We start from the raw sequence: 18355 nt of genomic DNA, 5'->3' as shown, positions 1-18355 counted from the left end.
CTGAACTTATTTAACTAAAAGGCCAGGTAAAGAATTTCAGCCACTATGAAAGAGAAACTAAAGAACCCGTTATTATTATTAATAATAATAATAATTGTAAGATGACTGTGGTTGCACAGATAATTTGCAAAGATTAGTTATAATGCCAAAATTGGATAAAGATTTTTATATTGCCATGCTGTTATCTTTAAAAATCTACTAATGCAAGGGGTCTCTTCATTGTAAACAGATCGAAGCATTTCTAACCTATTCACTACTAATTTTATTTTTGCATAACGAAATTGTACATGTTCACTTTATCCCTTTTGATTTGATGCTACTAACATCAGTATGTAGGAAAATGTTTGATGTGCACACAAATTTGGGGGGAAGGGTCCTTGGGATGTGTAATATAAAGTCATCACCAGTATCCTAACACTGAAGACATCTACAGAACATTCAGGAAAGCAATTCTGAAGGATCATTGAAACTGAAATATTTTGCAATATACTGAAAACCCCTTTCGCAATGAGTGTTGCTTTACGATAGTGTTAATTCAAGATGTGATCAACTTTCATAGAATGAAGGTAGAAGATCGTGAAAAGTAATAACTTTTTACATTCATCAGCACAGGAATAGAAAAATTCTGTTTACTTCTGTTTCACAATGCTTTGGAATGTGCAACACACAGCTTTTATGAATTAATGTGCATTTTGTGAGCCTCAGGTTTAAAAATTCAAAATAATTGCAGAATCCATAGTGAAGTAGTGCATCCACTTATGCACGCTCTGGATGACAGTAAAGTTAGACCAAATTTTTGTCATTGCAAGTCATATGTGATTTGATTCCCACATTTCTCTGCTTGTTTGGGCAGACCAAGAGAACCAATCCTCACTCAGTTAAAATTGAATCTAAATCTAAATAGTACAGGGTGTTTTTTTCACAAATAATTGAGCATTACAAAAATTTATTGCAAATAAAGTATTGTACTTACGTTAATGAAACTAGTCCAGAACGAACGAGGAATGTTTTTTTTTTTTTTTTTTTTACTCCTACAAATGTTCAGTGTGTACACCACGGGTGACACTGCATACATCAACACAGTAGTCTAGTTCTTGCCACACTCGCATCAACATGTCAATAGTGTCTATTGCTGCAATGGTGTGTTCCCTTAGGGCTGCGATATCATGTGGCATTGGTGAGACAATAGCCTGTCTTTGATGAAACTCCACAAAATGAAGTCACATGGCGTAAGGTTAGGTGATTGCATTGCACATAACACTGTGAGTAATGTGGGTGATTTGAGTATTGCCTAGTATCAGGGATATGAACTCTAGACTTAATAAAACACACACACACACAAACTGTTTGCGTTCCTCGATTGTTCTGGACTGGTTTCATTAAGTTCAATAGTTTACTTGCAATAATTTTGTAACCCCTCAAATATTTATGAAACACCTGGTGTATTACCATGTGATTGACTTGAACACACGTCTGGTCTAACTTATTTTTTGAAGAAGGGTTTACGAGAAGCGGTCCTCAACATTTTTATATTATCAAATAATTTCCTCCAGGAATAATACAGAAGAAATTAAATTACATTAAAAGCAAGAATGGAAAGTGCAACGTTAAATATTTAATCAAAATGACATGTCCTACAGCAAGACATGCAAAAGGGATTGATTGAGTAATAACAGCAACTATTTTTTTTTTACAAAAATATTTTGTAGTAGCAATACAAACATTACTTTATCATCAACAAGCACAGTAAATAGATACCCTAAGATTGCATACGGCCAAATATATATTATTTTCACTTTTTTTTTTTTTTTTACTAACTCATGATATTTTTTTAATGCCTTGTCTGTGAAAGACACATTCTTTAATTTATGGTGTGTGTGTGTTTGTTCGTGTATGAATGAATAAATTCTTTTTATGTTGGTAAACTTAAATCATATGCAGAAAATAAATCTAATCAATCTTGATGCGAACAATAATATGTATTGTTATATATATGGACTCTTGTTGTACAAGAACATATATTTTTTTTCTTAAGTGACGTATAGGACCTTTGGTTGGATTTGCCAGAAAGAAAGCCATACGTTCATAAAGCCATTTGAAGTATTTTTTCAGTTAACTTGATTCCAGTTTTGCTTCTTCCATTGTTACAAACTTAGTGAAATATTGCAGGCCGGGTGGTAAAAGGTAGACAAATCAGGACACCAAACAAAGTGGGGATGCTATCCACAAGCTACAGACAAATTTACATGAAGCCACCCCCTTCCCTCCCTACCACCACCTATCAATTTTCACTTCAAGCATTGAGTCAAAGTATATTTAGAGAACATTGTATTATGTTTGTATGATTTTTTGTATGCAATACTTAATTAGGAAGCGTTTTGTAATGATATCTCTTTGTTCTTAATATTTCATTTGATTTTTGTTATTTAGCGTCACTTTTGGCTAATTGCGATGATGATGATGTGATGAAATTACAATAACATCCATGCCCAGGCTGGGATTCGAACCTGGGACCTCTTGACTTTTTAGTACACTGTTAACTACTCTGCCGCAGAGGTCGGCCCTTAATAATATTAATCAATATTCTGAACAACTTTTAATTGCTATGATGTTCAAGCATTGGTTGTGGTGGTAATGGTAACAATATATGTATCGGTTCAGCCCTAAACCTTAACCTTAATGGGGTTAATTAATTTGATCTTATTGGTTCTGGTTTATTTTTTTTTGCCTCGGATACTCACTGTTTCTTTAGCTTTAAATTACTGTTCATTGTTATTCACATTAATTTTAGGATACATGTTAACCAGATGTCATGAGCAGTTACGCTCTTAAATCGCTGACTTCAGAGCTCTTCGTTTTTCCTTTGAGTAACAGTTATTATGAAATATGTTATACAGTGTGCTTGTATGCTTACATCGTCTGCATGGAACAACTTGTAAGTTGAGGTAATTTCCTACATGGAGCTAATGCGATGTAGTTCTTAACGCCATGTGATTCATTACTATGAGCTTTAAATTTGTTGTTAATGAAGTACATGCTGCTTTAAAATACACACTGTAGTAATGCTTGGAGTATTTAGCCTGTACTTTATATGTAACTGTAAATAGTTCACTTGTATATATTTTTCGTTATTTATCCGGACGCTTAGCAGTGTGTTGATGCCACATTTTGTATATTGTAATTTCAGTTGGGTTACACAAAAGAGCACACATAAGCTTTGTTACTATAGCCCTGCTGAAAACAGTATTACTTTAAGGGTAGGTCAATGAAAAGATGTCTTTTGTTTGTTGTTTGTGAACCATCTTGACACTACACTAACATTTCTCCAAGTTGTCCTAGTGTGGGTTGTGAAAATCAGAGTTTTCTTGAGGGGCAGAAGACAAGTTGTGAGGGTGTGCTACAACTGACCGGAAGTTTTGTCTAAGGTTAGGGATTTATCCAGACAACCCAACACCCTAATACATTTAAACATGTCCATTTTTTTGCAGAACTTCCTTAATTTGTTTGCACCATCCTTAACATTTTGCAGCACTTCCCCTACCTTTCTGCAGCACTTCCCCTACCTTTCTGCAGCACTTCCCCTACCTTTGTGCAGCACTTCCCCTACCTTTGTGCAGCATTTCCCCTACCTTTCTGCAACACTCTCCCTTACCTTTGGTGCAACACTCTCCCTTACCTTTGGTGCAACACTCTCCCTTACCTTTGGTGCAACACTCTCCCTTACCTTTGGTGCAACACCCTCCCCTTACCTTTGGTGCAACACCCTCCCCTTACCTTTGGTGCAACACCCTCCCCTTACCTTTGGTGCAACACCCTCCCTTACCTTTGGTGCAACACCCTCCCCTTACCTTTGGTGCAACACCCTCCCCTTACCTTTGGTGCAACACAACACTCTCCCTTGCCTTTGGTGCATCACCTCCCCTTACCTTTGGTGCAACACAACACTCTCGCTTGCCCTTTGGTGCAACACTTGCCCTAGTAATTTGTTTACAATGCTACTTTTTTTTTGTAACACTACCCTAAAAATTCTTCTTGCCAGTGTCAAACACTTCATATTCCCAGGGGTAGCTGGCAAGTGAATCACTCTACAACACTCCACTGAGGTATATTCCTGCAATAGTAGCAAATATTATGTAAAATGTTCACATACATATGTGGAAAATTTGGGGGGTGAGTGGGTGCCTTCTCTGAAATGCAGTGTTTTCCATTGTTTCTTGCAGTGCTACCATTTGTCATTTTTTTTTTTTTTGCAACTTATTTATTTTACAAAGGCCAAGTTAGTCATTTTGACACTAAAGTTACTTTACACCTCCAGAAATGGAAAAGCTTCACCCGAATAGCTGCACATTTCAGTTTACAAATTACTATGTTACCAGACGAATGTTAAGAGTTTTACATTTTTGTAGTCCAGTTCTAATCCAAACCAAAACGAATAGAATTATGCATTACTATTTATCGGAATGGGTGTATTTGGCCTGGATGACTGCCTTTATAATAAACAGTAGTCTGCAATGAAAATAAGAAATGTGCAAAAAAAATGAAATAAAGTTTAGAACAAGACAAAAGAAACACATTTAAACTTGCAGATTACACTAACCTAAGTTTCAGAGACGAGAGAGATTTGTAATTGAGTTTGTAAGCCACTAGATGTACCCACTCACTAGGATTAACTTAATTATTTCTAATACATTGCTGTTTAATAGGCATGACAAACTCTGATGTTCTCATCCTGTACCCATACCCACTATATTTTAAATTAATTCATAATCGAGACAGTATTATTTTTTGCAGCCTATTTTTACATTACTTTTTTGGTTTTTTTATTAAGACTGAACTGTTTGAAGGCATTACTACACATTTGTCTAGAAATTGTTGTGGTATTTACCCCTTAAAGAGTTGTATCTTCTATGATATCTGTGACTAATTTCTGGATGGAATTTAAAATGTACTATCATCTATTAATTCATGTTGTTATAGCCAGACTGTTAGAATTATTATTTTACCAAGTAGCATGCTTTGGATATTTTATATACTATCTAGATGAGCTTTTTTTTATAGATACATAACTACTTTCTTTATTGAACTAGATTAGTACTTTAAACAAGTATACCATACATGTTTAGTGCTTCTTGAAAGTAAATTTTGTGCTGTAAATTAGACTTTTTAGGGAATGTTTAGTTGTGTCCACTTACATGCATGTTTATTAATATTGTTTACTGTTTATTATAATTAATGTTAATTGTGAACTTGCTTTAAGCACCAAATTAAGTAAATTTGGTAGTTTTATTTGAAAAATGAATTTAGTAAATTGAAGTTTGTTAATAGTAATAGAATTCATTGAGAAAATTGTTTATTTTAAAATTTATTTCATATATGAAATTTAGAATGAATTGATTAGATTAGTTAGATGTTTATAGATAGATTTGTGTATTTAGTTGTTGAAATTGTAGGAAAATTGAATCTTAAGTGTTGTTTAGTTCAAGCGATGTGAAGTTCGTAATTTGTAATTTCATATCTGAAATATTATCTTTGTGCCTTGTTCCAGGTGGAGGTCCGGGGACGGGAGTAGTGGAAGCGGTAGTAGTGGCGGGGGTGGAGGTGGAGGGATGAGCGGATCAAACAGAACTCGGAGAAAATCACCCATATCTTCCCACCGGGATAGGAGCGCAGATGGTGGAACGCCGCATCTTCCACGGACCACCATTGGGTCTAACCAAGGGTCCCAGGAAGAGGGGATGGCTCTGAGTGGTGCCGAGGAAGAAAGCGTAAGTACATCTCTTATTTACGGTTGTATCCGCTGTTCGGTAATTTCTGTAAATCTTCAAATTCATTGTAATTAAACATTAATTCTTCAGGAGCATATTAGTGGCACTTGGTTTACACTTTTCACACAAAGTTGTCATGTAGTATTATTGAACATTTTGATTTTGCTATCAGTGTAACTTTTCTGCCACTTTTGGCTAATCAAAACGATGCGTATGAGTGATGGACAGTTGCGGCGATTGGGTGCCAAAACTAGGGGGGCAAGGTGCAAAAACTGGGGGAGGGGGGCAAGGACAGTTTACTTTCCCCTCGTAGATAAGGTGTAGCATAGTGCGGGGGCAAAATGGGGGGGGGCCAACTCACCCTCGCCCCCCCCCCAATCGCCGCCACTGGTGATGGATGAAATTGATGAAGAGAGACTCTTATAGAGATGTGCCGATATGAAATTTTTGCTAATACATACATAATATTTACCAATACCGATATTCTACCGATCTGATATGAAATTCCAAATGTTCCTTGAAGAGCATGAATGGTTCATTGACCTCCTTAATAAATGTATGTTTTGAGGTGATTGCAGTGCAAATGAACTCGCATATTTAGACATTTATTTTTTAAAAAAGTAGGCCATGGAAATTATCCATAAAAATTATAACAAAATGGCAAAATTTTGCACTAAATTATAAGATATTTACAGATGTATCAGCTCAGTAATCGGTACTTTAATGAGACACCGATATGCTTATCTCATCCGATACCGATTAAGCTGTCTCATCCCTAAATTAAAGAAAGTGCTTTTTGATTTGTGCTTTTTCCCTAACACTAGAATTAGTTAAGGAGGTAAATAAACCTTTCAGGTTCCTTGTAGAACATTTATATCAATTTTAGTAAATTTATATCAATATCTGTAAAATTTTCATGTTGGCTGATCTGTACATGTTTCGAGAATACACAAGTGGTGTATTTTTGCAGGATATCTTCTTGGCTACATCATCACTTCTGTCCAATGGGTCATCTGAGCAGGTGATGGCTGTGACTCCAGCAGATGACATAGACTCACAGGGTACTCCAGATGCTGTTCGCACCCGGGCTGCCATCGACCACATCCAGAATAAAATAAGTCGAACCAAGGAACTCATCCGAAGTGAACAGACGACCAGAGACGGTAAGGGAATTAGCGAGCTCCTTTTATACTTGGAAACACTTTTTCTTATTGTTTATAAACAGAAGCAGCGCATTCTACAACCAATCGCAAATAGAGATATTTCACAAACTTCTAGTTTTTGAGCATTTCTGATATACAGGAAACTGTGAAATCTGAGTTCCCAACTTCTAGAACCAGGAATTTCTCGCTTCCGGAGCTGGGAATTTCTCGCTTCTAGATTTTGTTTCACAGACTCCACTTACAAGCTCATTTACAGCAGGGAAAGAAACTCTGAGAATATTGATATCAGTTTTTTTATTTATATATATATATATATATATATATATATATATTAGCTGTATAAATCCATAATATGACCTGTGGTTACATATGGCTGTGAAACCTGGGTGCTGAAAGAAGATATAATTCGAAAACTAATGATATTTGAAAGAAAGATATTAAGGAAAATATATGGCCCAACGAGACAATCTAATAATATATGGCGAATAAAAACAAACGAAGAGCTTGAAATATTAATAAAGAGTAAGAATATAAGAAGATTTATCAAAACACAAAGATTGAGCTGGTTGGGTCACATTGAAAGAATGCCCGAAGAAAGAATTGTGAAACAAATTTACAATTGGAGACCTGTTGCTACAAGATCACAAGGAAGGCCCAAAACCAGATGGATAGACGATGTCCGAAATGACATAAGAAAACTGAAGATACAGAACTGGAAGAAATGTGTGTTGAGTAGAGAAGAGTGGAAGGATGTAATTGAGCAGGCCAAAGCCCATAAAGAGCTGTAGCGCCTTATAAGAAGAAGATATATATATATTTTTTGTTAGTCTACAATTTTTACTAGTAGAGCTTAATATGAAGGCAGAAAAATTAAATTGTACTACACTACTAGCGTGTTAGATTCTTGAAATTTTCTCTTTCCAAGATTATACAGAACAACTTAATGTTGCATGTAAAAGCACTCAGCATCTTGAGAAATAAAATATTGAATCTGTGTAGAGGTATTTTTAATCAATTTAGTAGTAATGCATAATTTGTAAACATGGACAGTACAAAACACACTACTGTGTATATTTTTTTAACATGTATACACAACGTTTGTAAGCATAACACTTACCTATAATAGGGCTCATTCAGTAATGGGGACACAGTTTGTTGTTTTCAGTCCCACTTAAAACTGTAGATTGTGTACTTCTGATTAGTCCATCTGTGCATGGGCTCAACACTTTTTCATTTCTCGCACTCCGTTGCCATGCAATGTGAGGCTTTGGGCTTGGGCTTCGTGATGCATGCTGGTTCAAGTCTCCTGGGTGGGGGGGGGGGAGCATAACAACTTTCCTCCCTAAGATTTCAGCCAGTGTACGAGACAGGTGGCCACTCACCATTGTGAAGAAGCTACGAATGAGTGTTGGAAAATGTACAACAATGATTGCTGGTTTGTCATGCTTACAGGTAGGTAGGTAGATCGTGATCTCAGAGGGCTGTTGCACCATGGGTTATTATTTCTTACTCCCCGTGTAGGCTAATTAATATGATTTGTGTATAGTTGCTCAGAGTATTTTCTTCAGTTCATCGTAATTAATGCTCACTTTTAATCCTGCAGACAATGTTAACGAGTACTTGAAGCTGGCTGCGAATGCCGATAAGCAACAACTCCAGAGACTTAAGGCTGTGTTTGAGAAGAAGAATCAGAAATCTGCCCAAACTATCTCTCAGTTGCAAAAGAAGCTGGAGAGCTACACAAGACGCTTAAGGGATCTCGAGACCCACGGGGTTACGACCCACCGGCAACCCCGTGAAGTGTTGAGAGACATGGGGCAAGGTCTTAAGTAAGTTCATTGTTCTTAGTACTTCCTTATTCATTTTCCCCTCCACTTTCCACCCACACCCTTCCTGATCCAAAAGAAATACATGTTTTGTTCTTGTGTAAATTATGTGCACATGCAGGAAGTATTTAGGTACTGAAACTTGAAGTAATTCTTTGAAAAGGTGATGTAAGCAATATTTGAATGTAGGATATACTTAAGCCAACTGAGCTATCAGGTAAATCCTTATGTTCTCACAACTCGAACAGGATTTTGCACTGAAGCGACAAGTGATAGTCACAAACTGCTCTTGCACAATCAAGAGACAGAGGTTGCAAAATGCAGCTTATACACGATATTGAGAAAATAGCCTATCTAAGTGCCACACAATTGGCAAGCAACCTTTTCAGTTGTTCACGTATGTCTGGTATGAAAGGTTACATTTATTTCTGAATGTTAGTTTCCCAGTGACACATGTTGCTTTGGTCTGAAAACTCCCTACTGTGGCAAGCGACACTTCATCACAAAATGCACAAACTTTAGTGGGACCATAATCAAAAGAACCTGCGCATCGTACTCATGCATGGAGGGGAGAGGTAGAGTGGAGCGGTGAACAGCTTGAGATTATTCACACGTCTTGCTGTGCTTTTGTTTAGTATTGTAATGTAATTTCCAATACGTAATTAGATGTATGTGTCGCAAGTGTTATGCACTCATCTAGTGAATCTGGAAATAAGTCTCCATGCCAGAAAATGTTTATTTATAAGGTAAATATGCGATATAGCCCGAACGGATTTCTTCAATTTTAGAGGAGAAACTACTTACTGAAATCAGTTTCTGTAGCATTGTCGAATTTCTTCGAGGTATTTTCTTTCACAGAAACTGAAAACTTCACCATAGAATGCTGCAGAACAAGAAATAATCACTTTTTATGTAAGGAACTTGCATTTCCTGTAAAGCGACAACATTTTGCAATTGTTTCCATTATGTACCTGCAGATGGTGCGAGCGTCGAAAGTCACACTGTCTCGCCAGTGTTTCCAAACGTGCCTTTTTTTACGAGAATTTTTGTTTAACAATGCTTACCTAACCCAACCTAACCTAACCTTGCCGGAAATGGTTTTTGAGGCTATCCGTCAATGGTTTTTTGGGGCTATCCGTCAATGGTTTGTGATGACATAATGAACACGAAAGTAGGTATTTTTTGGTTAAGAAGGTTGAAACACTGCATACCCACTCCAAGTCGACAAAACACAAGCATGATGCGCAATGATCCATGACGAGTGCACGTCATATTGTCTGTTACCCAAGCGGAACAAGGAAGACAAATAATGACTCATAATATGAAAAGTTTACACTATTTTATGGAAAAAGGCATAACTTCACCTCAAAGAATCTTCCGCAATGCAGAATAGGTAAGTATCAATGCTAAAATGAATGAAATAAACGAGTGAGAGGTGTTCTGGCTATATTGCATAATTACCATTTATAATGTTCCATGTTGTGTGCAGAGACACAAGTGAATAGTCCATGTTGTGTGCAGAGACACAAGTGAATAGCAAGCTGTACGTCAGTCAGTTGGAGCCGTATTGAGAGATCTAACATGGATGCACAAAATCTCTTTGGTTTGTGGTCCCTTTATAGCTTTTTGCCCTTCCTGTATGTAAAAATAATTACATTACTAAACATGTGTAACAGAGGTGATATGTGCAAGGTGCGGTGTCAGTCCAGAGCGAAATATTGCATTTTTTCTTAAAATTCATTGGGTGTCACTTGTCACTTTGGTGCGAAAACTTTGCCAGATGATAGATCTGGTATTTGGTCTTTCCAGTTACACTGCGACTGCAACTGTGCGCCCATTAGAGTACTGCATAGGGCCATTTTCGCTCGATCACACTTGGTTCGAGACTCCCACGCTCGATCGTGATGCGGTCAAGTGTATAGAATCAAATGTCACTTCAATGTGACAATAATCGTAGCCTGTATGTAAAAGCCCACCCTGGTAGGTTCAGCCCATAATCATCATTTTTATTTTCAGGTATCTGTATGTATTAGTATGATAGACTAAACTACATTTTAAGGTGGAGATGATGACTATGTTCACTTCAGTTTAAATTTCACTGCATCTTTCACCTCAGTATCCATATTTGAGGACCTACTACCACAGGCAAATTAAGTTTTTATGTGAACGACTAGGCTTGGAGCATATAGCGATTGTTTTTCTCGTTTGTGCATTATTCACTCGAACAAAGAGCTCTCAAGCAAAAAAAAGACCTCATTTTCTGTTCTGCTGCACAATTCATTCCATTCATCTATCAGCAGGTTTTCATACCAAGTAGAGCTTTACTACCCTAAGGTTAATTAAACTGCAGGTACATGCATAATCAGGAGATAATTAGCATTGTTATGAAATCAGAAGGAGCTGATGTGATGCCACATGCGAAACCTGACTTCAATCCCCGGAGTGTGTGATCATAGGTGGAATTTTTTCCGACAGTGTCCCTGCATAAGTGGGTGTCTTAGTGGGGAGGGGTTAACAGGGCTGGTACATGATACTGATCACATCACCTCTGCAATGGCGAAGATTGTGAATTTGTGCAGTCAGACCTCCACATCTTGATGTGCTTTCACCTCTGTGAAATCATCAGGTTGTACTTGCCTTACTGGCACACAACCCAAATAACAATAAAAATAATTGGAACCCAAATCCATACACGTTGTGCCTTTCTGAAGAGAATATAAATTCAACAAATGTCATTTAATAGTTCAGTAATTCAAGTTCTACTGACTGTACAATCCTGAGTAGAAGCAATTTGAGTGTAAGTTATTTGCGAAAGTCCATGTTATTGCACTTTTATGTTATAATGGTAACAAAATTAAGTTTGCTTACCATGGTGTGATAAATGTTATTGCTTAAAATGGTTCAACATCTTAATGGAAGTCTTTATCGAGAAATAAGGAATGATAAAGGAAGATTGCTGCTTGGCAGAGGCATTTGTGAATTACTTTCTTTGCTTTTATCCTCCCTTCGTTTTCATCAGTTTTAAGCTAATTTTACTTATTCCCTGAAGTAGAAACTTCGAATTGAAGTTTTAGCGGTGAGGCGTTTGACTGCAGGTTAGATTCCTGGGGTGAGTGATGTAAGGTTGGAAAACTTTGGCCTTGACCCCTCTGAGGTTCACCCAGCCTCAAATCAGTAGGTACTGGAGGGTAAAGGTGGCCAGAGCATGATGCTGATCACATCACCGCCAAAATGGCCAGATGGCACGGTGCTATATGTACAGGGACTTTAGCTTAGCACACTAAGACATGTAAATATTTGTTTATTGTTACAATTATTAAATAGAATTTGCATCAGCTTTATGGACCTTTGATAGACTTACGTAATCGTGAAACTTTTGATATCTAGACAACAGTGAAAGCAAACTACACGAACATTCACGTCAATGCTCTAGAAGCAATTCTAAGCGTATGTAATTTTTCATATTTTGAAATATCCAAGAGGTTTTTCGAATGGACAGGAAAATTTTTAAAGATTCGCCCACTCGGCTGCCAAAAGTACAGTCGAGCCTTGAGTTATGATTCTTCGGAGTTTTTGTTTTCAAACCATGCTTGGAACTTTCAGTCTTCGGAGGAGCTTTAACTGAAGAGACAAGCAGCAGGTGACTTGTCACTTGGAAACATAACCATGAGAAATAAAGTGCAACCTTTCAAACTGGAATGACACAAGAACTGCACATGCCGTTTGTCACATGCATGCTACTTGGATTGAGCCATTTTCTCAACATAATGCATCATATCATCTTGGTCTGTTGGTCGCACATGCACAGTTATTTGGTTTTTACAAGGACCCATTCTTCCCGATGGCGTAGTGGTAATGTTTGTGGAGGCACATTGTGGTTCGGATCCTAGTTTAAACTGTAGGTCCAATCCTGATTAGCCTTACAGTGCATAGGTAAGCTAAAGTTCCCCATACATGTAGCACTGTGCCATGAAGGCACATTTAAGGGATGTGGGGGGCCCTACACATTTTTGATCTCAGCTGCCTTTACTGCCCAGGGTTGCCCACAGCTACTTTACGCAGGGCAAGACTGAAAAAATTCCGACAGATCACCCACCCACCCTGCAAATCGAACCTAGGTCTCCCGCGAGACAGTCAGACCCCTTACCGACTAGACCACTGCAGCTCATTACTGTGCATTGAGCGGACTTAAAACACAAACTCACTCACTCAATTGCAAGGGCCTGTGTCACTTGAATCTCAAAGTTTACTTAGAGCACATTGTATTACATGCGAAACATCTTCACATTAGCAAAATTAATTGCTGTGAGCATCTGCTTTGTTTTCCTGAAGGTCTAAATTAAAACTTACATCTTAGATTTTAACCCCTGTCTCTCCAAGATGTAAGCTGGTCTCTGTAAGTGCAAATATAACTATTTCAGCTACAGGATGTTTTGACAGGTTAGGGTATGAAATGGGCACACAGTACTCTGTTATGCAGGGAGGATGATTTCCCATGCAACTGCCAGCTATCACAAGGCCAGCAGTAGGCACTTGCCCACACAGTCAGGCAAGAAACAGGGCAAAAGAGATAAGGTCAACTAAGCATGTAAGTTAATAAAATTTACTTTAAAACTAGCTTGCATTAAAGGAGATGGTGCAAATATTGACCTTCTTGATCCATACCCAGTTGATAGCTTCTAAGTTACTTGCCATCCTTTGTGTGGACGTGGTGTTTCTGGTTTATGTTACTATAATGTGATACACTGTAGAGCGATTTAAATTTTTTCACCTGGAAGTGGATATTCGTTCTGGAATTTTCCACCAGCCAGCCTGCTTAGCAGAGAAGTCAGCATAAAATGCTGTAAAGTCAGAAGTCTGATTCAAACCCGGTTAAGGTGCATCATTGTATTTGTTCCATCTCCCATTCATCATTCATCCTCACAGTTACGAGTAACCCAAGAGATAGAAAATTAATGTAAAATAACTTGCCTATTGCTGATCTACATCTACGTATTTTCAAGTTAGCGCCTGTATACCTTAAGAAGAATAAGTCTTTGGGGTCCATGTGCAGTGACTCATGTCGAACTTTCTCCTCCATATGTAAACGTGCTGCTGTGGTAAACATGCACAGAGATATTAAATTTTCATTTGCCGAGAAATTTCTGTAAGCTTCAGGCTGGCAGAAGGCAAGAAATCTCTCCTCTTCACTGTTGCAAGCGTGTAGAAGAGGCACCATCTTTAAAATAACAAAAATGTAATTTTGAAGCTCACTTCATTAGTGTTGCAGCCTTGAGGTTGTTTTGTAAATAACAGTTGATACCTCATGTAAATTCTGAGCTGTATACAGTGTCTCAAAGAATTTTTATTCGACTTTTAAGGTTTTCATTTGACTCCTGTAATAAATTAAAGCACTTTGTGACTTTCACTTCAGCCATAGCGAAAGCACTTCATTTGGAATCACCAGCACAGACTGAATGCAGTAAAAGCAACAAAATATTGCACAAAAGATCATGCTGCATTTGGTGGATGGCATTCTGTAAGTTGCCAGGTTATTTTGAAATACAAATGCCCAGAACCCGATCTTGGGGTTGCGCAAAGGATTGTTCTCCCTGTAGAATCCCAATGGTCAGTAGTTTGCCTAAGAAGAGATCCATGTCCCAAGTAACCAAAAGTGTTTGGGCCAATATACTGATATATAAGAACATACCATTGGCAATTTTGGTCGTAGTTCAAACGTTGGCCCAACATGTGGTTTTACTAGGTTGGCCCAACGTGTGGATTTACTAGGTTGGCCCAACGTGTGGATTTACTAGGTTGGCCCAACGTGTGGATTTACTAGGTTGGCCCAATGTACTGAAAACTAAAGAATGGATAAGTTCTGTTTTCTGATATATACATAATTTATTGAGAGGCCAAATGTAAATAATAATTCAAGTTATTTATGAAAATAAATCAAATACGAGGTGTAGCTAGAAAAAAAACTGGATTGATGTTGCTGTCGACAAACGGCAAGCGCATCAAGGTAAAGCAGTTCACGAGTGTATAACGTGATATCTTGCCTATCGACTGTGTGATTGCCCAGGGTGCACGGTGCTCAGGTCCTCTGTAGCTTGTGAACAAAGTGAACCGTACATCTGGGCTCAGTGGAAAAAAAATTAAGTGTGAAAGTGGAACAGCGTATCAATCTGAAGTTTCTTATGAAACTCGGAATATGCACCACAGAAACTTATGATTTGTTGAAGGAAGCGTACGGAGATGAGTGTTTATCATTCACTCAAGTGTTTGAGTGGTTTCAAAGGTTTAAAGGTGGACGAGAAGTGATCATTAAAGACTAGCGTCCTGGACGATCTTGCACGTCACAGACTGAATCAAACATTGCAAATGTCGGTGAATTGATTCGAATTGGCTACCCGAAGGTCAAACTGTCAACCAACATTATTTCATGACGACCCTTCGTGGGCGAGTAACATGACAACGACCTGATTTGTGGAAAAGCAAGTCATGGATTCTTCATCACTCTTGCCCACGCGGCATTGTCAGTCAAGGCTTTATTGGCAAAGTATGGGATCCCAGTGTTAGAACATCCACCCTATTCGCTGGATCTCATTCCGTGCGACATTTTTTTTATTCCCAAAGGTCAAATCAGCACTGAAAGGAACCAGATTTAAGACCGTAGAATGTGTGAAAACAAAAGCGACGGAGGTCGTGAACATGGTTTCGGAAAATGATTTCCAGCAATGAAAGGTTTGTATGGAGCGGTGTATAGATAGTGCAGGGGAGTACTTTGAAGGAGATATTGTACATATTGAACAAAATAACCAATAGAAGATTTTGTAGCAACAGTCTGGTTTTTTTCTAGCCACACCTCATACACAGCACTTCTCAGTCACATGGTATCATTGTTTTCAAGGCACCATACCTTCAAGTGGTAGCACAAAAACCTTCTAGAGTTTACTTAATTTTCCATCTTTCATGAAATTTAGTCTGCACATAACATTGGTTAAGCACCTTCACAATAGTACCGGTAAGAATGTTCTTGTTCTACTACAGTTAAAGAGAGAAACAATAAGCATTTCCCAGCACATCTTTCATCCTTGGTGGCTGACAAGGGACTGGTGAGATACTGAAATGTTAAAAATAGCTTCTACTTTCATTAAAATATATTATATTTCCAGTATGTGCTGTGACTGAAATATTCAAAAAGAAACACTGTTACATGTAATTTATTTTACACCCTAGAATGTACAGCATACTCTTGAAAGTTTTCTTAACATGAGAAAGTAGTTTTTAAAACTGATTTTGACTCACTTTTTCATGGTTGGGTGAACATTGGCAACCACTGTTGGCCCAACATGAATTTGCTAACCAACATAAAAAGAACAGTTTCCACATAAAAACTAACATTGTCCCAACGGTTGTGGTTACTTGGGGTGCACACCAATTTCAATTTCTACCGCCATCTCTTGGGTTAAGATTAATATAAGACCTCCCTTAGCTAATCGCTGTGTCTGCAAGCCAGGAACATAGTGTTCAATACATTCAGTTTATTTTGTACAAAGAAAATTGCTTCTATTCCTGAATATCAAGATTGTATTCACTTTTATTTGCAACTATTTTAATAATATTAATCTGGCATTTCTTCAGAATCAGAGCTTTATGTTCCTCATTAATTCACACCAAAAAGTAACAAAGAAAACATTTCTGGTTATAAAAAACAGAGCTCCATCTGTATTTAAAAGTTATTAATTACGGAAACTTGTCGGTACCAAAAGATCTACGTGTTTTAAGTTAAGAAATATTGTGTAGCGCAATTAACATTGGAGGTTGGTAAAGAGTGTGCTGTCATTGGAATTTCTGATTTCAGGAATGTAGGTGGTAACATTCGGGATGGCATCACAGGTTTTTCAGGGTAAGCAATTTTGAAAAATTTGTAGGCACTTATCACTTGCATTACACGTAATGCCATAAGAAACTGCACATCGCTAAATGCAATTTAGTATTTATAAATGTGTAATACGTTCTTATATTTTCCATGTTTCTGTTTTGGGAGTTTGTTCTGATAATTTAAGTGGTCTCTTCCACCATTCACTGTTCTGTGGGCTTCCTGCACCTGCGGCCAAAGCGGCTCGGTGTGGTGTTGTTTTCTACACTTGAACTTTATTTTGGGATTGTAGCAGCTGAACTCTTGATTGATTGAGCACAATCTCTTCCTACATTACAAGTTGGGTGAGATGATAATCCCCAATAACTTGTTTGTGCCTGGGAGTGGAACCTTTTTTAACCTTTGGGCTCCTGTGTATGAGAGACTTGTAAAATACATAGGATGCACTAGATTGCAGCCAGCATTGTGTTTCCAGGATGTGATATTAACATTGTTAAAAAATATTCGTAACACATACAGTGAATGCCTTGCAACAAACACAAATGTTGCAATGTTGACTACAGTCGTTACTTGTGTGTTTCTACCATGAATTTGTGAATGCACATGTCAGAAACATTATATTTTTATGTACTCGATATAATTATTGAAACCTGATTTCTTCAATACATACAAAAGTAGATTTCAATTTTCACATAAACTGTATTCGTGTCTAGCATTTGTGCTTATCCAGTACATACATTTTTTTGACATGTTTTCATAAATTCACATTACAAATGCATCCGTTAAAAATGAAGTAAACATTGCAACTTTTGTGCTAGTCAAAGCACAGCCTCTCTGAATGGTATAGTGGCAATGCTGTTCCATGCAGTCAAGCTGTCCTGGGTCCAAACCCCAGGAGAGGTACATTACATAGTGGTTCGGATCCCAGTTTATAATGCATGAATCCAGTGGGTTTTTGCATAATGCATGTAGGTAAATATGCACACAATATGCTCCTTGTTCCCTCCCACTCGGACAAGCCTTCAAACTTCTAAATAGATGCATCTGTCCTCGTGGTGGATCTCTTCAGTGGCTGCCTTGTTCACATTCTGTGATGGTGCTTTGCCAGAATATACCTTCGTTTGGGTGCTGAAATCGCAAATCTTGAGACGAAGCCAGTGATCTGGTCAATTTCATTTTTGCCAGACTGGCACAGGTTTTCTTTAAAATGGTGTGGTGAGTTGTCACCAGATTTAAAAAAAAAAAAATACCGACATTTGACATATTAGTGCCACGTTGGGCATTTTTGTTTTATTATGTAGTCTTACTGTTCTGCTACTTTTGGCTAATTACAACAATGAGAATGAGTATTAATATGATATTGATGAAGGCACGCTCACAAAAACACCATGCTCAGGCTGGGAAGAAAATCCAGGAACTTCGGTTGGTTGTTTGATTGATGATTGATTTTTGTTTGAAGTCTACTTTATGCACAGAAAGGTTAATTGGGACTGGAGCTACAGTTTAAAGTGGGATCCAAACCACCAGATATCAAGCCAGGGACTCCTTGATTACAGGGCAACGACGTTACCACTGTGCAATTGGGGAGGCCCCCAGGAACTTTGACGGCAAGATTGAAAGTCAACCATGCAGCGTGCTCATCCACGGAAACAGCTTGGCTAACAATTTTGTCTCGCTTGCAAGGAGAAGTAAATGAAGGTCAATTTGAAACAAGTCTCGCACTCCAACAATTTTAGA

The 18355-nt window shown here is 37.8% G+C and overlaps 1 protein-coding gene across 10 annotated transcripts in view; it reads left to right on the top strand.

The window, feature by feature from the left end:
- Positions 1 to 18355, top strand: part of Dmtn (transmembrane and coiled-coil domain 2 protein Dmtn) — a 303501-nt gene that overhangs the window by 245460 nt on the left and 39686 nt on the right. For 8 of the 10 annotated variants that reach the window (XM_083115574.1, XM_083115582.1, XM_083115575.1 and 5 more), the window contains 4 exons: positions 5546 to 5765; positions 6736 to 6928; positions 8532 to 8757; positions 16601 to 16645. In XM_083115574.1, coding sequence (XP_082971700.1) covers positions 5546 to 5765; positions 6736 to 6928; positions 8532 to 8757; positions 16601 to 16645 — 684 coding nt within the window. Of the gene's footprint in view, positions 1 to 3187; positions 3258 to 5545; positions 5766 to 6735; positions 6929 to 8531; positions 8758 to 16600; positions 16646 to 18355 lie in introns of all 10 variants that reach the window. The other 2 variants (XM_083115581.1, XM_083115578.1) reach the window with 2 other exon arrangements.

Source organism: Lepisma saccharinum, chromosome 30 (assembly GCF_977018435.1).
Source record: "Lepisma saccharinum chromosome 30, izLepSacc3.1, whole genome shotgun sequence".
NCBI classification, from domain to species: Eukaryota; Metazoa; Arthropoda; class Insecta; order Zygentoma; family Lepismatidae; genus Lepisma; species Lepisma saccharinum.
The sequence above is the reverse complement of the archived record's forward strand: the minus strand, read 5'-3'. Positions and strand labels throughout refer to the sequence as shown.